At 45.4% G+C, this 22727-nt stretch overlaps 1 protein-coding gene across 1 annotated transcript in view; it reads left to right on the forward strand.

The window, feature by feature from the left end:
• Window positions 1-5410: 5410 nt before the first annotated feature.
• LOC147447264 (xylose isomerase family protein) overlaps window positions 5411-22727 on the forward strand; it is a 140742-nt gene continuing 123425 nt past the window's right edge. Inside the window, exons 1-2 of the mRNA XM_086523118.1 lie at window positions 5411-5567; window positions 5798-5902. Coding sequence (XP_086379244.1) covers window positions 5460-5567; window positions 5798-5902 — 213 coding nt within the window. The 5' untranslated portion in view covers window positions 5411-5459. The remainder of the gene's footprint in view (window positions 5568-5797; window positions 5903-22727) is intronic.

Consider the following 22727-nt stretch of genomic DNA (forward strand, 5'->3'; position numbering starts at 1 on the left):
TAAGTTGCGGGTAAACCTGTCCTGCACCTGTACTATCTCTGATTGTCCTGTCACTGTCCTATAAGCATAGATTGCGACAATGCCTCAACGGCAGTAAAGCAAAGATGCAATCCCAACTGTCTAACTCACAGTCAATACATCCTAGCTGCCTATCTAAGGGTGCTCGAGGGATCGCTCCAAGACCTGTATCACCGAAAGGATCTCAACATTCGAGAATCCCCCCAGCTCAGTAAAACCTCACTCGACCCTCAACAAAGGCTGCAGTAAATCTGACAGTACATAGACTTCCCACAAAGTCATACATCCACAAATTTCCCACTGTATGCTGTAACCGCTGCGGCGGTTGTTTGCTGCGTGACTCACAGCCAGCAAACCCTCAACAAACATACATCATCTCTGACAATACATCCCATGTGGAAGTACCTGCAATGTTAGGATGAAATGTGGAATATCAAGCAGCAAACACAAGCTACCTGATGAACTAGTGGATGTCGCCTACAGACTGTGTGTAGATGCGCCCGTGTCGTATGTGACACGCCTCCAAGAACTGTGAGCCGTCCTTCGATGTGTAGACAACCACAAATCAACACTCTGAGAGTGTCGATATACTCAGCACCTGCAGTCGTAGGCCGAAAACCCCAAATTTGCAAAGTCGGATCTGCACCCGCTGAGACCACGTAGTCGAAAATGGCCTGCGCAGACCTTTGTCGAAGACGAACGGTGGCCGAGATGACCTCAGAATGAAATTCTGACAACACCAAGCCCTTTGGGCTTGCCCACAGGATTTGGGGCCGTGTCTTCGCCTGTCGAATTTCACTCCAATCTGAGCTGGTGACTCTAGCCTCTTGCAGTGCTGCCCCGAGCCTCGATTTGAGCTCTGATACCAGTTGAAGGAGTACGAGCAGAAGTGCGACGCGAGAGAGAGTGCGAGAAGAAGAGCACGACGATATGGTGAACTCGCTCTACTGTAATGTGTAGAGCATAGTGAGTTCTTATTAGGTTTTTACAAAAGAATATGTGTACATACCTGGCGGCCTGCCCACTTACCTGGGCGACCACATTGGGCTTTATACCCCAACAGGCGGCGGCCTTTGGGCAGCCGGCTTAAACCTCATAGTGGGCATCTTCCATTGCTCCCGGGCGGCCGTCTGCTTGCATTTTGGGGCTATTGCCCTCCATGGGCACTACATTGAACATATATGTCCACCAAGGCCTTGCATCGCACAACATTTGACATTCATATCAAGCAAGGCACCGGCAAGGTTGGCATTTCGTGCACTCAATGCACTCCACAAGACATCATTTCGAACGATGAGCTCATCAAGAGCCTTTTGTGCTTTCTTAACGGCGCCACATTAGGCATGCATATCTACCAAAGCATTGTCTCGTACAACTTTCAACTTCAGTAGTCCTTGACTGATATTATCATCATGAATTTTGCTGCCATTTTCCACGACACAGCCTTCAAGATGCTAGTATAGGTGATTGCACTTAAGCCATAGCCGTGTTGGGCATTTCCTGTTATCAGCAATCTCCAATAGGCACAACATACCAGCGAAAGCATTGATGCATGACATTCAGAAACTTGGTCGAAGTCAGAAATTCCCAGATGGCACTCCGACCGAGCAGACCGGACTGGTACGGAGACGGCCCTCGGTCAATCTTTAACGGCTAATATCTTGGCGATCGGGACTTCGATCACTGATCTGAAAAGACCGACACGCACCACAAAGTGAGCACTTCAAGCCCATGCATTCATTTGAATTCTGTCCCCTCAGCTGCAGTTGCCCAATCTGGTACGGATCTGCAATTAACTCTACCTTCAAACTTTCATAACTTCTTCACTGTAGCTGAATTGACGAGCTGTAAAGACAGGCCGATAGAGCACTTCAATTTTAGATCACAATATCCCATCTGTGCTCACTTCAAGCATAGCCTTTTTTAGCATCATCAAGGCATCAATTAGTCCTTTTAAGCCGCATTTGGCATACATTTATAATTAAACTTGTCTTCTTTTTTACAAGCCCTTATCACTGCTCACTAAATGTGTAGGCTTCAAAGAAGCTTAATTTGCATTTCTCTGCTCTTTTTCTCTTCATTGCAGCGGAGCTGCACGACACCGTGGGGGGGGGGATGCTCATGAAAAGGATTTCCATGCCTTGCTTGAGTCCTGGCTTAGGAATAGCTTATACAATTGATGGATCCCAAGAGAACCTCTCTCTGGAGTGTTGTGTGGATATGCCTCTATTGCTGCATCATGCGAGTCTCTGTCATTATCTAGGCAAGCTCCTATAATGGGCATCTTGGCTCCTCTGTGGCCAAGCATTTGTGAATATTATATGTGTAGACAAAGTCAGTCTCCGATTAAAAGTGTATTCAGTATGCGTAGGTGTTTGGGCCAACGGAGCTGTACTAAACTGGAATGAAACTGTATATGCAAGGAGGGTGTGATCTACTGCTACCCCAACAAGCCTTGGGCCGATTGTAAAATCTTGAATAGATAGTATAAAACTGGGCCGAGCCATAACATAATCCACTATGCTAGGCCCAGGGTCAGGAAAACAAGTGAACCCATTCGCTGGTGAAAAACTCTATAAGACATTCAGGATGGGTAGTCCATGTGCAGTCTCCATGTCTGCCAAATATCTCACATACTCATTATACACCACATCCTGTGAGTACCTGGTCAATCCTAGATCACTGACATCAAGCTCTCTTAACACCTCCTCTAGGGTATCATAGAAGGCTGTTTGAGAGTGGCATGTCCTGGCATAGAAATCCCCTAGGAGAATGATATCCCCATCCGGGAGAACTCCCATATTAGCTCATCTAAAATCATGAATGGTGACTGCCCCTTGAGCGATGCATAGAGAGATGTGCTTGAGGGGAAATATTGTATTACAATATGAAGTGGCCTCCCCGTTTTTGCTCTCACATGGACCACATATATCTAGCATGCTCATCTCTCCGAACAATACGAATGAGAGGGTGCAACTCTTCCTTGAACAGAACTACCACACCTCTTGATCCTCTCCTGATCCATGTCCTCTATTCTTCAAGTGGTCTCCCAATGGTATCCTGTCACTCTAGGAAGTGTGACACTAAGAGTTTGATGTGTCAGAGTAGAAAATAATGTCTCTTCCCTTGAAGCTATCCTCAAATGCACCGACATCTAGTTTCATTGATCCATTAGGAGTCGATAGTGCCATTTTAAGGCTAGTCTCATAGGTCTTGCACTGTCATGTAGTGTGTATTTCCAAGATCACCACTCTCCCCCCTCTATATAAAGCAAAATTTCACTTCTCCCTTGCAACCTTCATTTCTGCCATAAGCTCTTGCATGTGTGCAATTTGTGCTAAAGTGAGGTCATCGCCCATAAATATCCCAGTTTTTAAGAGTTGCTTCCTCTTCAAGAACTCTCTCCTAGTTTCCACAGGAGGGAAACATAAAACGAGTTCTCTTTACTTAGAACCTCCTTCCCCACCCTTTCCTTGCTTCGTCACTCTCCATGCACCTGCGTGTGTGGCTTCAGAAATGCCCATGCGCTTCAAGAGTTCTCTCACTTCTTCTTACACATTTTAAATGTCCTTAAGGCCTGTAACATGCACGTGAAGGGCTCTAGTCTTTCTCTTCTGCTCTTCCTCAATGGTCATATCGATAATGGTGGTTGTCAGTGTAGCTTCAACCATCTTGGCTTTTCCCTTCTTTGCAACCTCAATCCACTCTTCAGCTTCAACAACCTTCTTTTGCGTTTTGGTGAGGACATCTGCCCATGAAGAGGCCACCCTCAACTTCTGCTCTTCCTCTTCCCGAAGAGTTTTGATGTGTTCTTTGATCTTCTCGAGCTCCTTAATCGCTAAAGGCTTAATTTCTCCCACCATTCTAGGAATACTTTGTGCCAGTTCTCCCTTAAGTTCTTCAATCTTTTTTTTTTGGCACTTATGCGTTTTTCCATATCTGATCTCCATGACTCACTAGCAACATTAACATCATCTAACCTTTTTTGCATCACAGCTTCCATTACGTGCACCTCTGGCCTCACAATAGCTTGCATCTCCCCTTTCATGTGCCATGTACATCTCATCATGCATGCTTACCGAGCATCTCTTTGTCTAGCTCTTTCCGAGAGAGAGAGAGAGAGAGAGAGAGAGAGAGAGAGAGAGAGAGAGAGAGAGAGAGAGAGAGAGAGAGAGAGAGAGAGAGAGAGCATCTTACAACCCACCACCACTTGACACAAAAAAATGCAACACCCCTTATGCGTGGGCTCTAAAAACCTCAAGATGAACACTTTCTGTGTGTGTGTGTGTGTGTGTGTGTGTGTGTGTGTGTGTAGTCCAATAAAGCCAAAATGAAGACTCTTGCCAAATAATTGAAACACCCTTGAGACAGAAAGGTCTCATAAGACCAAAAGCACCCTTGGAGTTTGTGGATTGCTATGGACCATGGTGGTATGCAAACCCAAAATTAAACTTTGAATTATGCAAACCCAAAATTAAACTTTGAATTAGAAGCTTAAAGCGTCCAATAGGTGCTACGAAAAATAAAATAAAATCGGAGCGAATCTTGGCAGATGCTTAGAGAAGCAAGAGTGGTCCCTATTGCAGCACAGAAGGGGAGCGTATCCCGATCACCAAAATACCCCTCTAATTTGTGGAAATTTAAAAAATGCCTCTCAAATTTCAAAAAATTCCCAAAATACCCTTCTATTATTTCAGTTGGATTGTTCACGATTTCCTAATCTTTATTCTTTTTTGACAATGGAGATTTATTGTTTAGTGCTTACCATGTAATTTGTCACAAATTACCTCCCAAAAAAAGACAATTATGTCTAAAAGTAATGAAGCAATTCATCTTCAAAGCCTACATAACCAGGTCAAATTCTAGTTTTAGTATCTTGTATTGATAGACAATCTGTCTTCTTATGAAAAGCTACATATGTTTTTATCTTTGGATAAATTTACTCTCAGAACCAGGGTATTTTGGGAATTTTGGAAAATTTGAAGGGCATTTTGGGAATTTCCACAAATTAGAGGGGTATTTTGGTAATTTTCCCAAAAAAATCGGCTTAGCAGATGCGCAGAGAAGCAAAAGAGTGGCGCCTTGAAGGTCCCGATTGCAACACACAAGGGCAGTGTATCCGATTGCACTGTGCAGAGGAGAGAAGGGGAGCGTATGTGGACGTAGCACGTGGAGCCGACGGATAGATACGAAGGCACAATTTGGTTATTTTACTTATACGATAGGCCCTATTCTGAAGTGGTCACGGGAGGATCGATAGGTTGTTTGTACGTTGGGTTGGCGGGGGTTCGAATCCGAATAACCCTTCTGTTAAGGGCAGTGAAGCATTCACTTGAGAGGAGAGAGAAGGAATCTGAGAGAGCATCTCAGGAAGTAATGAATAAAACGAAGGTACAGCGAGTAGTAGGTCCATTGGGAAAACACACTCGTGCCAGTGTTGCATGGTTTTTGTTGTTCATGCACTTGCACTCTCGCAAGCAAAGATGGCAACGAGACGAGTACTACTCATCACGATAATTCTGTCGTATCTGCTCTGTGCCCTCTCAGAGGTAACGCATGTTGAGCTCTATTATGGGAAACTGCATGATACTTTCTACGGTTTTGCTGTTTTGGGTTGTTCCATTCAATAAAATGTCTGATAAGCAATCCCATCACCTGCCATTATGTGCTCCAAAAGCAGCTCAAGACACAAAAGCGTTCATGCATTTAAGCGAGCAAGATGTGTTCTTTATAGGTGCTGATGGTTGATTTGTTTGCTTGTTTCTCTCGTCTTGGTCAGGATATCATAGCGGACATGACATGTCGTGCCGATATTGGACAGGATGAAATCTCCAAGGTCTGGGAAGGCGAATTTTTCCCCAATATCTCCTACATCAGATATGAGGTATCTTCTCTCAGTAAAGCCAGCCACATGAAAGGTGTGTTTTACAGAATGGGAGCCATTTTTAAAAGTTTGAGTTATGTTGGGACCTGCAATATGGGAAGATTAGGGGCTGCATTTTTATGTAAAATTCAGGATATCAGTTTTGTACATACACACTAAAAATGTAGATACATGCACACAAAAGGCACCATGTACATGAGAATAATATAAGCAAATCTGTGTAATATAAGTGTGGATTATTGTCACTACAGTTAAATGGTCTATGTGAACATCCAAATGAAGCAAATACAAACACTTACACTTCCAATGGGTCATAATATTACCCGAAATTCTTTACATTAACTTTACGACACAAAGGAACTTCACGAATAAGCGTGTGACTTGGAATTTAACACTTCAAGACAAACCACGGTCTGGCAGCTAGAACGCTACCAAACAGACAACGACACCCTGTTGGCCCCAAAGACTGACGCCCCTTTCGGTATTTCTCTATTCTTATTATACTTGCGAAAAACCTGTAAACTTCCACAAGATGTCCCACTTTTATCGGGCTGAAATTCCTCTACTCCAATCCGATTTCGGCAACATAACCACAGTAGAAGTCTCCACGGACAAAATCCTAAGCAAACATAGACTTTCCACGCACTTTAGAGCTCTTTGCAAAACCTGACGAGAAATTGCAGCTCGCTGAATTCTCTATTTTGCGCTCCGATCCGCGTGCAAATCACTTTTCTGTGTAGCCCTCGAGCTCTCGCACCTGTAGGGTCACTTGCCCCTTGAATTAGACGAGATTCCTCGTGGGAAATCTTTCTAAGTTGTCTTGTACAAGCACCCAATGCTTTCCTAAGGCTCCCCTGGAAAATAAACGATCCGAACTCTTGCACCTAGTCTTCTCCAAGCTGTCCAAATCTGTCCATGGCTGTAATTGCAGGTTTTTGACCTAATTTCGCCAGCATAATGGCGCAAATATCCCTGTAGGTCAAAAGTACACTTCAAGGACACTTTCCCTTGCGATATGGAAGCTTTCCAATGAGCTGCAGGTGAATTTCAGCATGCTGTAATTTTCTGTTTTGTCACTTTTAGGTGTCTACTGCCTTGTACACGCATCCCAAGGCCTTTCCGAGGCTCCCCGGGCGATTCCTTGCAGTTTAGGTGCGAAACCCTAAACCCGTAGGAAAACACAACACGCTGTGTTTCTCTGTTTTGGACCGTTTTGAGCGGAGCGAGCATGCCTACGCATGTCTCAGGCGCTCCCGCACGCAATGGGACAGTTCCCCTGTAAATCGGACGAGTTTTCACGCGAGAAAACTCTCCGTTTTTGCATTCCTTCGCGATGGAACTGTGCGTACCTGAAGGGGATAGCAATTAGCTAATCCGGTTCCTATGCAAAAGGCTCTTGCCTTGGCAAAAGCGCATATAACCCCCAGAACTGTACATGGTCATCTGAGTAGCCCAACTAGTGAGGCATTACCATACGTGCAAAGGGGAGAGAGAGATGCGCGAGAGCAAATCATCGCGCTACATAGAGCAAGGGAGAAGGCAAGCTTTCCATTAAAGCTGTGAGCACCTGCACCCACTAATCACACACATTGTACTTAATGGGCTATCTGTCCCCCTCTTGAAATTGGCGCCCCGCTTGCTGATGCTTCTAGCAATTGCATCAGGAGCCGCCAAGTGTCCAGTTTGCCTTGTTTGAGTTAATTCCCTAGTACTCACAACTTATAAGTGTCGCGAGGGGCCTAAATGACTTTGAGCTAAGCCTAGACACCCTTTTATTGCTCGGATTCCAGTGCCAACTAGCCCGACCAACTCGTGGTGACTTGCCCTTCCTGACTGCGGGTGAAACTCTCGGCCGTCGGCCGTTTCACACTGACCAGGCAATGTCCGGTCATTCGCAGCTTCTAAAAGAGGGACCCAAAAATTAAACAAAAATCATTGGAAAGAAACCAACAACTCAAGTTAGCAATTGCCACGTCCTCGTGACATACCGCCCTCTTAAAATTGCAAACGTCCTGGATTGCGTGCCATATATACATGCCATGCATGATTTAGTGTGGTAAGCACCCTTTTATCATTGCATGTATCCGCAAGAAAGTCTGTCAAAACATGTATACAAATGACTTAATGAGACCTTCATACTTTGGCAAACAATGTACACTACTATTGCACTGAATCCATGAGTACATTTGATGTGCTAGCTCTATCATTACCTCTCCTTTGCAGACGTTGGGTTGGGGCATACATAGGCTGTAACCCAAAGGCCTCAAGGTAAAGCTGCAATACATTTGGTGACTCTGACAGTTCATGCTCTTCCATCCACTTTGCATCCATAGGTTGATAGTTCTTTAACTTCACCAAGTAGCATCTTGCAACCTGTCCCTTAACTTTTATGTGTGCAAAAGGCTCTTGCCTCTGCAAACGAGCATAATTCCACAATATTGTGACGTACCATCCACGACCAAGTAAGCTCAAATTTCAAGATGATTTATCAATGCGTCATAGAATCCAAGCAAATCGCCTCAAAGAATCGGCGAGCAACGTGCCATGTGGCAGACCCACATCACTCTCGCAGGAGATCTAGTGGCCAATCTACCACCGTGAGACCTCTCCCTATCTCATCTTGGTGCATACTTGCATATCCTAGAAATGCAGCAGAAAATCAGCCATAATTTGACCACTCTTTGGCAAGGCGAACATGCGGAATTTCCTGTTTGTCCTGTGAAGAGAAACCCTCTTCCTTGGTGTCATTCATCCTGTCAGTCATAGTGTAATTCCAAGTTCCTGTACTCTGTGTCTTTACCCAAAACAACCGAGGCTCACTGCTTGAGGAAAAAGTGATTGATATCCTGGCAATGGAACCTTGAAACTGGCCCGCGTGCGGCGGTAGACTTTGGCTTTCACCCGAAGTTCTTTACTTTAACTTTACGATACAAAGGAACTTCACGAATAAGCCCGTGACTGGAATTTAACACTTCAAGACAAACCACGGCCTGGCAGCTAGAACGCTACCAAGCAGACAACGACACCCTGTTGGCCCCAAAGACTGGCAGTCTGGCACCCCTTTCGGTATTTCTTTATTCTTATTATACTTGAGAAAAACCTGTAAACTTCCATAAGATGTCCCACTTTTATCGGGCTGAAATTCCTCTACTCCAACCCGATTTTGGCAACATAACCACAATAGAAGTCTCCACGGACAAAATCCTAAGCAAACATAGACTTTCCACGCACTTTAGAGCTCTTTGCAAAACCTGGTGAGAAATTACAGCTCGTTGAATTCTGTGTTTTGCGCTCCGATCCACGTGCAAAGCACTTTTCTGGGTAGCCCTCGAGCTCTTGCACTTGTAGGGTCACTTGCCCCTTGAATTAGACGAGATTCCTTGCGGGAAATCTCTCTAAATTGTCCTGTACAAGCACCCAATGCTTTCCCGAGGCTCCCTTGGCAAATAAACGATCCGAACCCTTGCACCTAGTCCTCACCAAGTTGTCCAAACCTGTCCATTGCTGTAATTGCAGGTTTTTGACCTAATTTCGTCAGCATAACGGCGCAAATATCCGTGTAGGTCAAAAGTACACGTCAAGGACACTTTCCCTTGCGGTATGGAAGCTTTCCAATGAGCTGCAGGTCAATTTCAGCATGCTGTAATTTTCTGTTTTGCCACTTTTAGGTGCCTACTGCCCTGTACAAGCATCCCAAGGCCTTTCCGAGGCTCCCCTGGCGATTCCTTGCAGTTTAGGTGCGAAATCCTAAACTTGCAGAAAAACAAAGCAGGCTGTAATTCTCTGTTTTGGACCGTTTCGAGCGGAGCAAGCACGCCTACGCGTGTCTTAGGTGCTCCCGCACGCAATGGGACCGTTCCCCGTAAATCGGACGATTTTCACGCGAGAAAACTCTCCGTTTTTGCATTCCTTCGCGATGGAACTGTGCGTACCTGAAGGGGATTAGCAATTACCTAATCCGGTTCCTGTGCAAAAGGCTCTTGCCTTGGCAAACGCGCATAAAACCCCCAGATGTCACGTGACACATTCCAACCCTATGTGTCCGTGGACTAGCTACACCATAGTAGGGTTTAGTCAGTTTAGATTAGCAGTGATCTGGCACTTTTGTGAGTCTATTCGTAGACCGTGCATGCCCAGTCACTTAGCATAGATGCATATCCTCCGGTTGCACACAGCATGATCATCGGAATTCCCATCAGAATCCATTAGCATCAGTTAGGGGAATTTTCCCGTGCATTTAGCCTATTTTCCTATTTTAGGTTATTTTCACTTATTATTTTTAAGTGACTTTCCAACAAAAGTAGGTAGGGCAATTTTGCTAAGTTAATATATAAGCAAACCCAAGTTAGCACTTTCTAGCAGAAGAGGCAGCAGGAGCACCTTGCTCAACAGGGAACTTCTCAGCAAGACCAACCCTCGTGACTACTCTGGCGTTTTCTCCACAGAAGACCTGGCGTTTTTGCATCAGATCAGCCTTGGCGATTTGTGCACAGCAGATTAGCCCCGGCGTCATCACGACACAGCAGATTAGCCTAGCGTTTTTGCATTTGCAGAACCCCGGCGACAGAAGGACCAATTTCAGCCCCTGGCGTTTTTGGATTTCAGCAGCAAATTAAGACCGGCATTATTCACCTAAAGTGTAGCAGATTCAGCCCATAAAGACCATCAGTTTTCAGCCCTAAGAAACCTCATTTTCCAGCCAAGAAAACGCAGCCAAAACAGTCATTTTCAGCCACTGAAACAGTCCCCGAAATCAGCGATTAGAAGATCCCAGATTTCAGCCATCAAGTCGTCGTCGTCATCACCGTCGTCGTCATCGGCATAGTCCCATTGCATCAGTCCATTGCATTCGCATTGTACACCTTTGTGCAATCAAAGTAGACCACTCTCGCCGACGAGAGTGGGGCCTTCGGAGGAGGGTTTTACAACCTCTCAGGTGTCGTATCTCTTCTCTCTCCTCCTCTCAGTCTCATTCACTTGCACACACAATCCACTCACTTTGTTCGTGATCATAGCATTCTCCATAAGACAGAAGACTCTCTTCTTCCCTAAGAACTAAAAGGAACCTTGAGCAATAAGGATCACTAATCTTGAGAAAATACAACATTCATTCCGCTGCACCTAACACCAGAACTGTACATGGTCATCTGAGTAGCCCAACTAGTGGGGCATTACCATATGTGCAAAGGGGAGAGAGAGATGCGTGAGAGCAAATCATCACGCTACATAGAGCAAGGGAGAAGGCAAGCTTTCCATTAAAGCTGAGCACCTACACCCACTACCCACACACACTGTAGCACTTAATGGGCTGAAATAAGCCCCCTCTTGAAATGGGCGCCCCCTCTTGCTGATGCTTTTGGCAATTGCATCAGGAGCCGCCAAGTGTCCAGTTTGCCTTGTTTGAGTTAATTCCCTAGTACCCACAACTTATAAGTGTCGCGAGGGGCCTAAATGATTTTGAGTTGAGCCTAGACACCCTTTTCCTGCTTGGATTCTAGTGCCAACTAGCCCAACTAACTCGTGGTGACCTGCCCTTCCCAATTGTGGGTGAAACTCTCGGCCGTCGACCGTTTCACACTGGCCACGCAATGTCCGGTCATTTGGAACTTCTAAACGAGGGTCCCAAAAATTAAACAAAAATCATCGGAAAGAAACCAACAACTCAAGTTAGCAATTGCCACGTCCTCGTGACAAAGGGGAAATCACATACACAAATAAAAAACATGTACATTGGATGCACACGAGCAATTTTGCATTCTTGTGCTTTGTGTTGGTAGTATGAATCCATGGAATTAAGCTAGATATAGACACCTCGTGGCTTTTCAAATGCCTTTAAATGAACCATCACATTTAAAGATCATGCCTCCTTGGGTCATATGGGTTGGGTGGATGATCACACTCACATGGATTTGGTCCGCGAATAGACCCATTCAAGGTGCCTGTAGCAAGCTAATTTGTCATGTGCGTACTTCACTTGCGCCACGTCGACAAGCTTTTGCTACAATTTAGCATCAGTCTTAGCATAGGATCTAGCCTGACACTTTGCGAGCCTCTAGCAGGACGTGCATGTCCAGGTCGGTCATAATTGCATACACTCTCTTGCGATCCTCTAGCAGGACGTGCATGTCCAGGTCGGTCATAGTTGCATACACTCTCTTGCACATGACAACATTTTAGCATGTAGGTGTTTTACTGCATGTGAACCACCTCTTAGCGTGGCATTTATTAATTATTGATTTTCAACCTATTATTTCCTTGGTCGTGGGGCTGATTTGGGACTGCTCGACCCAGCCTCATGCACCTATAAAGGGAGCTCTTAGAGACAGGCAGAGGAGGCATCAGGAGAAGAAGGGCCAGAGCCTCAGGGTTTGCAGGGCCAGAACAACTAACGGTTTCAGCCTTTAGGACCAGCGTTTTCAGCCAAATCAGCCAGCAGATTTCAGCCCGTCATCTTCCTCGGCAATAGCATCCAGCCCTAGCCTCGTCATGGTTGCCGATCCTAGCCATCGACATCGCTAGCAATTTCAGTATTCAGCCATAGCCTCGTCGTCATCATCACCGTCGACACAATACCCCAACATCTAGCACCCCTTGTGTTCTGGCTTGGCTCCTGCCTTTTTAGTACCCATCAGTTTCCCGTAGTACCCCTCACTACCCATTAGTACCTGGTCGTCGTAATCGTCGTCGACATAGAACCCCTCAGTACGTGGTTGTTGTCGCATCGTCGTTGACATAGAACCCATCAGTACCTCATCGTCGTCGTCATCGTCACCGTCGTCGACATAGAACCCATCAGTACCTCGTCGTCATCGACACAGAATCCATCAGTACCTCAGTACCCGCAGTACCTCTCAGTACCTCAGCACCCCGCAGTACCCCTCAGTACCCATTAGCATCAGCATCTCAACATTTAGTCATTGTATCAACATTGTGCAAGAATAAGAAAGTACTTGCTCTGGCAACAAAGCAAGGGGGCCCTTGAGGGATTGGGACCCGGCATTCGGTGTCGTCTCTTCTCTCTATCTCTCGCTCTCTCCTCTCTCTTATGTCTCTCTCTTTCATTCAGTTCAATTCAATTCTTTCAAGTGAAGTAAAGTGTCCTTTGTGTTTGTGCGGAGTACTAGATCTTTCGCCGCACCTGACATTGGTATCAGAGCGTGCTTCAGCTTCGCGAGCTCAAGGGAAGAACCAAGCTCTGTGCATGCTTCGGCTTCGCGAACTCAAGGGAAGAACCAAGAAACTTCGCAAACTCAAGGGAAGAACCAAGAACCCCAAGTACCCAAAGCACCTAAAGAACCCAAGCAGAACCAAGAACTCAAAGAACCTCTCTCAGTTGTTTTTCCTTAAAGAAGCTTTACGTCCCTACCTCGGACTTATTAGCCTCTCAGTGCACCCTCAGTATGAAGCATCCAGTACCAGCTCCCGTCTTCATCGCTATGTCTTTGAACGAATATCGACAAATTAGCCTCTCAGTGCACCCTCAGTATCAAGCATCCAGTACCAGCTCCCGTCTTCATCGCTATGTCTTTGAACGAATATCGACATCGGATACACAAAAATGCAGATCTTGAGTACCAAGATCTACTTGCCTCTTACGCTGATATGGAAGGAGTTCAAGACAGGATCCCTAACCCTCTTTTGCATTTGAGTGTAGTGTGCATCCATTTCCGTCGACAAGCAACCCTCGGAAATACCTCCAAGCACCCTTACCTTTCATCTTCACCTGCAATGTTTTCACGACTGGACTATTCGAGTGGTTAGTACTTGCTCGCAAGGCAAAGTGAGCATCAAGGTTGAAGGTTGGTATCCTGCGACAGTAGTAAGGCTACCTAGTAACTCGTATGGTCGGTCTTTACATCGCAACAGTACCTACATTCGCAGTATCCACAAGTTTGGAGGAGTCTTCATCGGCTTATGCATCCACAAGCATTAGAAGCATTCAACATCAGAAGTATAGATAGAAGTTTGGTAGTTGTGCCTCACCTTTGACAGGGGGATGTCACGTGCGCACTTCACTTGCTCCATGTCGACAAGCTTCTGCTATAGTTTAGCAGCAGTCTTAGCATAGGACCTAGCCTGGCACTTTGTGAGCCTCTAGCAGGATGTGCATGTCCAGGCCGGTCATAGTTGCATACCCTCTCTTGCACAGGACAACATTTTAGCATGTAATGGAATTTGCCTATTCAATGTGAGAGTAGCGGAATTTAATGAGAGTACTTTCAAGAAATGATTTTGTGAGCATAGCGGGTTGACATAATTGAAGATAGCAACATAATCATAGCAATTAGTTAACTTGGCATAGACAATACTTTTGCAAGAGAGAGTTTAGAGAACATGACAACAGTTGAGGACCTGATTTATGTGGAGCCGGTCCCCCCTCCAATAGGCATTTGTATTATGATTTCTCCCATAAAGAGAGACTTGTTACAATACAGTCTTTGTGTTCCTTGTGACCTAGGTGATGCCATGAAGATGGAAGGCTTCATGCATCACAAACATAACATAAACTTGAAGAAAGCTTTAACTATCCCAAGCCTCAGTCCCAAGACCTCAAACACCTTCGAAGGTGGAGAGAGCTAGCAGGGAATGAGGGTAGGGAAGAGGAAGAAGAAACATTTCGTAGGAGAAAGAATTAGTTCCTCACTTATCATACTCTTGTTGCTAGCATACATAATAGCATAGTAATGAAGAAGAAGGAGATGGCAAGCTTAAGCATTGAAGCATGGCTCTTGGTTGGATTTGCACTCCATAGCCAAGAGTGTTGGTGTAGGCTCTCAACCTCTACTTGCTTGGAGAAGGAGAGGGAGCTCTTGCACTTTGCATAGTACACAATGAGAGTGTTTGTGAGTGTGTGTGGGTGAGTATATCCCCTAAGCACCCCCCTAGCTTGCTTGGGTCGACCCCCCCTTGTAGCTCATGCTTGAAGCTCATTGGACCCCTCCAGGCCTAGCCAATCACAAGCAGGAGCCATTACAAGCAACATTGGTAGCCTTGGGACAAGTGTCCCCCTTTCCCCTTTGAGAGAGAGGACTTGATAAATGCAAAATCAATTAGATAATTCAAGTAATTTATCATTGGACCCCTTTGAAGCCTAGCCAATAGGCTTCAAGCAACACATGAAGGTAACATGGGTAGGGACCTGACATGTGTCCTTGCTGCCTCTTCAAGCTGGGGCTTCCCTTGTGAGTGTGAGTGTGTTCTCTCTCTCTAATCCCTAGGAAAAGGGCTCGCCCCTCCTCTTGTAGGGATGCTTTTGACTTTAGGAGCTCAAGCATCTTAGTCATCAAGCATGACAAAGCACTTGAAGTAGGGGGTGTTCCCACAAGCATCTCAGGCAAGCTTCTCAAGGCACCTCAAGCACCTTAATCATGCACCAAGTCAAGCACCTCAAGCATGACAAGCACCTCAAGTAGGACAAGCACCTCAAGCACGACAAGCACCTTGAGCTTGGGCCGGGTTCCCACCTCAAGCTCAGCCCTAGCTTACCTAAGGTCAAAGGACTTTTACACACATTATTGGAGGTCTTCAATGAAGCTAACCCTAAGGTCTTATGCTCCATTGGTTAGCCTTGCTCTTGATAGACCATCTCCCATTTGGGCCCCTTTACTATTGACCCCGTGTTGAGATAGATCTATAAGCACATATCTATATCTTAACACTTGTTCCCGTTTATTCTCCCACATTAAGTGATCAATTTAATATGAGAAAATCATTTGGGTTGGTTAGATATTAGATTTTATGACATAGCATGTAGGTGTTTTACTGCATATGAACCACCTCTTAGCCTGACATTTATTAATTATTGATTTTCAGCCTATTATTTGCTTGGTCGTGGGGCTGATTTGGGGCTGCTCGACCCAGCCTCATGCACCTATAAAGGGAGCTCTTGCGCGCTAGAAACAGGCAGAGGAGGCAACAGGAGAAGAAGGGCCAGAAGCCTCAGGGTTTGCAGGGCCAGAACAGCCAGCGTTTTCAGCCTCCTTTCCATCAGTGTTTTCAGCCTTTAGCACCAGCGTTTTCAGCGAAAACAGCCAGCAGATTTCAGCCCGTCGTCTTCCTCGGACCTCGGCGATAGCATCCAACCCTAGCCTCGTCATGGTTGCAGATCCGAGCCATTGACATCGCTAGCAGTTTCAGTATTCAACCATAGCCTTGTCGTCGTCATCGTCGTCGACACAGTACCCTAGCATCTAGCACTCCTTGTGTTCTGGTTTGGCTCTTGCCTAGCTCAGCATAGGGACCCTCAATACAGTTTGGGACCCGACATTCGGTGTCGTCTCTTCTCTGTCTCTCTCTCTTGTGTCTCTCTCACTTCAGTTCAATTCTTTCAAGTGAAGTAAAGTGTCCCTTATGTTTGTGCGGAGTACTAGATCCGAGCTAAATCCTTGAACACTTCCGCCGCACCTGACATAATTCTTATGGATTCACACTGCCACCACACGATAAGAATGCGAGATTGCTCGTGTGCGTTCAATGTACATGTTTTTGACGTGTCTATGTCATTTTTCATTTTCTTTGATTTTGGGTTTTCTTTTCTACTTGATACTTGCAATCAAGATCGAATGTGTCACACTTGTGACATATACTTTCTCCAGATTTTACCTTCTTGCACTTCAATTGTGATGCACGTACAAAAATGGACTAGAATGGAGACCCCTAGCCTCAAAAGGGTGCATCTCTCGGCCCAACGGCTACATGTTACGTGTGCACTTCACTTGCGCCACGTGGACATGCTTCTGCTGTGGTCTAGCATCGGTCATAGCCTAGCTTAGGACTGAGCCTGGCACCTTTGTGAGCCTCTAGCAGGACGTGCATGCCTAGGCCGGTCATATTTGCATACCCTCTCTTGCACAGAACAATTATCCCACCATGAGCATTTTCCAGAGCATAGAACCCTTTCTTCCAAAGTACACATTTTCCAGTTATTTATTAATAAGTGACTTTTGTTGGAAAAATAGGTTGGGAAAATTGCCAAAGAATCTATAAAAGAAACCCATTGGGCACTCAGTAGAGGCAGAGGAGCAGTAATCCAAGAGTAGCAGGAGCCTCTTAGCAGAAGTCCCAACAACAGCTAGCGTTTTGCATCCATTGTAGAGCCTAGCATTTTTGGGCAGTTTTCAGCCATCATCGTTTTTGCCATAGTACCAGCCCTTAGCCTCGTCGCGTACCAGATCCCCTTCCCGGCAACAGATCCTCACCCGAAAGCCATCCATTGCGACAGATTTCAGTTTTCAGCCTTAGCGTTTTTCAGCCTTGACGTCGTCGCTCGTCGACACCATCGTCGTTGTCGACATCGTCATCGTCATCGCAGGTCCCGAACTTGACGACGACACCATCGTCGCATCGTCACAATCACTATCGTCGTCGTCGTCGACATAGTCTCCATCGGTACCTCGTCGTCGACATCATCGTCATCGACACAGACCCATTAGTAGCTCGTCGTCGACATCATCGTCGTCGACGTAGACCTAACAGTACCTCAGTACCAATACCCAGCATCAGTAGCATCAGTACCCATTAGCATTAGCATCTCAACATTTAGTCATTGTATCAGCATTGTGCAGAAATAAAGAAAGTACTTGCTCTGGCAACAGAGCAAGGGGGCCCTTGAGGGTTGGGACCCGACATCCCTGTGTCGTCTCTTTTCTCTCTCGTCTCTCTCTTTCTTTCAATTCAGTTCAGTCTTTCAAGTGAAGTAAAGTAACCTTGTGTTTGTGTGCGGAGTACTAGATCCGAGCTAAATCCTTAAACACTTCCGTTGCACCTGACACTACACCTCTTCATCGAATGGTTCCACCCTTGTGCCAATTGGTCACGTCTCTATAGTGACTGGTCACAACTATTGGTCAAAGGATGTAACTCTTAGTCTAGAGTCACGTCTCTTCGTCAACAGACATGCCTTTTCGAATGTCTTTTCATCTCCTATATAAAGGAGGCTATGTTTGCAGTTCATTCAATTGAATCAATTCAACAAGTTTTCGTCTCTTGAGTCTCAGTTTAATCTTAAGTATGAAGTTTTGGTCTTAATTCTAAGATTAGCACCACTAATCCTCATAGTGGTATCAAAGTAGAAAATTTTCCCGGGTCTTGAAGGTTGTGAGCCTCTCACCCTCTCTGCTACACTCTCACCTCTCACCTCTCCCCCTTCCTCGATTCGTATGGAATAAGCAGAACGGTGGGATCTCTTCGCGATGTTTCCTAGTAGCGGATGACCTCATCTCATGCCCTTTTCCAGACAAAATTGGAGTAGAGAAAGAGCAAGAGAAAGTGAGAGAAAGTCATGGATGGGAGTGCTTTCATGGTGGCCCCCCTGTTGCTGATGTGCGAGTGTGCTGCCCAACTGTCCGCGACGCATGTATGGTGCTCACAATGCCTCTGGCTGCCCCATGCCCCCTCTTTTAAACTCAACTGAAAGGTTATGCCCTTTCTAAGTGTCCTTTTAGTTGATTAAGGTGCTCTTTTACACTTAAAAGTCACTTTTTAAAACGAGTGGCCATATTTGGTGGGTGGTTGGCCTATTTATTTTAAAAAGAAAAACCACTTTAAAAGAGGGGACCCTTTTATCACTTACATAAAAAAAGCCCCCCTTTGTGCCTCTTCACACCACCATTGCTACTTTTGGAGTGTGCCTCACCCTCACACCCTTTTGCACATGCCTCTTCGTGGCAACCCTTCGCGAATGCCTCTTCACATGTGACTTTACGTTGCACCTCTTTGTGAAAACCTCCACAGAAGTTGACCCATGTAACTTTTCACCCAGGGTGTCCACACAATGACATGGCATGCGGAGGTGGCGCTTGATGATGTGGCAGGCTGTTGATGTGGCATATGCTGATATGGCAACGCGCTGATGTGGCAGCCTCTTTTATAGAAACATTAAAAAACAACCCCCTTATGAATTCTTTTTCATGTGCACCAATCAACCCCTCTGTTAGGGAATAAAGGCCTAAGTGCCTTGTACTTACTAACTTATAAGTTAAAAGACTTATAAGTGAGGGGGCCCAAGTGTGAATGGCTCCCTAGTCACTTACTCATATACTCAAAGGTAAAGCCCAAATAAAATATCGTGACTTTTCCCAAATTCCAACGAGCTCTCTCTCTCTCTCACGTTTTCTCTGCGTGTGCTCTTTCTGCGCCAATCCCCTCTTCTCCTTCACTCTCATTGCATAGGACAGCAAGTGGGCTCTCTCTCCTGCTCCCCCACACATGGTATCAGAGCTTTAGGGTTTCCAAGAGAGCCATTTTCGCAACACAGATCAGAATTCTGTTCTTGCTCGCTGCGGAAGGATATTCAACCGTTTTCGATCAACTCTGTCGCGAAGGGATCCTCTCACCGTGTAGAATCAACCTCCGGTGATAGTTTCCCCAAAATTAGGGTTTCAAAAACTGGCGAACAACAGCCTATTTCTGCTGAAATTGACCAATTTCGTGGTCAATTTGATGCAATTTCATTAGGGCAAGTCTCACAGGTCAATCTTACAGGTGTTTCCACCAACGAGGTTCTGAAAATTCAGCAAAACAGGTGTTTACAGGTCTGATTTTTGCCCTAAAACAGGGAATTTCAGCAAGCAAATGATGTATACACCTTGTGGAAACCTTTGGTAAGGGTTTGGCAGTGAATGTATGTTGTTTTGGGGTGATTTCGCGTGAAATTTGCTCGCTGTTTTTCTGTAACAGCAAGCTGTTTTTTGCCCGATTGCGCACATTTGGGCGTGTTTAGGTCGGCAAAACAGGGTTTTAGTGTTTGCAATCACTCAGAATGGCTTCTAGCAGTGAAAGTGGCAATTTGTTGCACATTCGCAAGCTTGAAGGTGCCCATAACTTTGCTATATGGAAGAAGCAATGTTATAATGTGATGTTGCAGAAGAAACAGACGAAACCTATTAAGTTACAGGGTGTGAAACCGGTTGATATGGAGGTTGAAGAATGGGAAGAAGTGGACGAGTTGGCTCGTTCCACGATCATGCTTTCGGTGTCTGACAATTTACTCTTCAATGTAGAGAATGAGCGGACAGCATGGGGCATGTGGAAGCGTTTAGACGAGTTGTATGCACAGCAGAGTGCTGCCAGTAAAGTGTATTGGCTTAAGAAGCTTATGGATCTCCGCATGAAGGAGAGCACGCACATGTCAGTGCACCTCAATGAATTCAATTCTATTTTCAGCCAACTGACAGAGCTGAAATTCACGATTGATGAGGAGTTCAAAGCTACTTTTCTGCTATGCACATTGCCCGAGAGTTGGGATGTATTCCGGACAGCTCTTAGTAACTCAAGTGCATCACTTAAGTATGCAGATGTAGAGAGTTCTCTCTTGATGGAAGAGGTGAACAGGAAGAACACCACAGGTGGGTCTTCTAATGCATTGCACTTGAGAGGCAGGTCTCAACAGAGGGAGAAATCTGACAGTAAGGACAGGGCACGCAGCAAATCTCGTAGGAAAGATGTTGTGTGTCATCATTGTGGAAAGAAAGGGCATTATAAACGGGAATGCTATGAGTGGAAGAAAGAGAAGAACAAGGGTGCTGAAACTGATGCAAAGGACAAGGGAAATGCCAAGAAGAGCACTGTGTTGATTGAGGAAATCAATGTTGCTAGTAGTTGTGACAGTGACAGCAACACTGATGTACGCAATGCCTCTTCTGTGGATGCACATACCCTTGCTATGGGTTCTGATGTGGACATGCATACTTGGATTCTTGATTCAGGTGCCTCCTTTCATGTAACACCTCGTAGGGATTGGTTTACACAGTACTCAGGTGAGGTGCAGGGCACCGTTTATTTGGGAGACAACTATGCATGTGACATTGCAGGTATTGGCAGTGTCCAGTTTTCTTTTGCTGATGGTATGACTTTTGTTTTGCACAAAGTGCGCCATGTGCCACAACTCAAGAAGAGTTTGATTAGTACAGGGCAGCTAGATGATGCAGGCTATCACACCACTTTTGGTGATAGCAAGTGGAAAATTTGTAAAGGGGCCCGGATTGTAGCCAAGGGTTGTAAATCGGACACTTTGTATCCTTTGCATGTATCTAGTGTGCGTGACCATGTTGTCGCCGTAACCGAGCAGCCAAGTGTTTCTTTGTGGCATGGCCGGTTGGGACACATGAGTAAAAGAGGAATGGAAACTCTGTCTCGTTGTGGTTATTTGCCGTGTTTGAGGTATGCTGATTTTTCTCATTGTGAGCACTGTATTTATGGTAAGCATAGTCAAACACCGCACAAAAGGTCTCTTTCTTTGAAGTCTGACAGGTTAGACTTAGTGCATTCCGATGTATGTGAAATGCCACAGTTGTCCTTAGGGGGAAAGAAATATTTTGTCTCGTTTATCGATGATGCTACACGTAAGGTGTGGGTGTATCCAATACGTGCTAAAAGTGATGTTTTGGATACTTTCAAGAAGTTTCTTGCGTTTGTTGAGAATCAAACTGACAAGAAGCTTAGGTCTTTGCGCTCAGACAATGGGGGGGAGTATGTATCAAAAGCATTTATTGACTTTTGTGCTACTAAAGGTATTAAAAGAGAGCTCACGGCTCCTTTTAATCCCTCTCAGAATGGAGTTGCAGAGAGGTTGAACCGGACTATCCAAGAGAAAGTTCGGAGTATGCTGTCACATGCTGCATTACCTCATGGTTTTTGGGCAGAAGCTGTGCAAACAGCTATTCACTTGATTAATCGCTCACCTAGCAAGGCTTTGGGTGGAAAGGTGCCTGAGGAGGTGTGGTCTAGCAAGCCACCCTCATATGCACATTTAAGAGTGTTTGGTTGTGAGGCCTATGTTCACATCCGGAGTGAACTGCGCACCAAACTAGAACCAAAGTCTCATAAATGCATTTTCCTAGGATATGGTGAGGATGGTGAAATGGGGTATAGATTATGGGATCCCGCATTACGGAAAATCATACGCAGCAATGATGTCATCTTCAATGAGAATTGCATGCACAAACAGCCCACAAAGGTCGAGGAAGTGCGCCGGGTTGTTTTTCGTGAAGATGTTACATATGGACAGCCAAGAAGGCCCAATGTTCAGCAGCCTTTACATGCTGAAAATGCTGCTGAAAATCAGCCCCAACAAGTTGCCATTGATGCACCACAGGTAGGGGAACAGGTTGATGCTCCTAGACCGCCCGTTGTTGCGATGCAACCGGCTGAACAGCCTGCTGTTTTTGATGGTTTACAGGTTGAAAATCCACCTGTTATGGATCATTGGGTGCGTAGGTCTACTCGGGTGACAAGGCCCCCCGATAGATATGAACCGTCTTTGGACTATGTCATGCTTACTGATTGTGGTGAGCCGTCTTGCTATAAAGAGGCTATGCAACGGGAAGACAGTAAGAAATGGTTCAAAGCAATGGTTTCGGAAATGCAGTCTTTGGAGAAAAACAATACATGGGACTTGGTTGATTTGCCTAAAGGGCATAAGGCTCTGCCATGTAAATGGGTTTACAAGACCAAGGTCACATCTGATGCTTCTTCTAAGTACAAGGCACGTTTGGTTGCTAAAGGGTACAAGCAAAAGCATGGTGTGGATTTTGATGAGATTTTTTCTCCTGTTGTAAAGCTTGCCACATTACGTCTTGTTTTAGGCCTGGTTGCTTTTGAAGATATGGAGTTAAAGCAAATGGATGTCAAAACAGCGTTTTTGCATGGCGATTTGCTTGAGATGATCTACATGATGCAGCCAGAAGGTTTTGTGTCAAAGGGGCAAGAGAAGAAAGTATGTAGAAACTTGAAGAGCTTGTATGGTTTGAAACAGTCTCCCCGTGCATGGTATCACAAGTTTGATACATTCATGAGGTCTCAAGGATACAAAAGAAGTAATTCTGAT

This window comes from Adiantum capillus-veneris, chromosome 11, assembly GCF_014529385.1.
Source record: "Adiantum capillus-veneris isolate H3 chromosome 11, ASM1452938v2, whole genome shotgun sequence".
Classification (NCBI taxonomy): Eukaryota; Viridiplantae; Streptophyta; class Polypodiopsida; order Polypodiales; family Pteridaceae; genus Adiantum; species Adiantum capillus-veneris.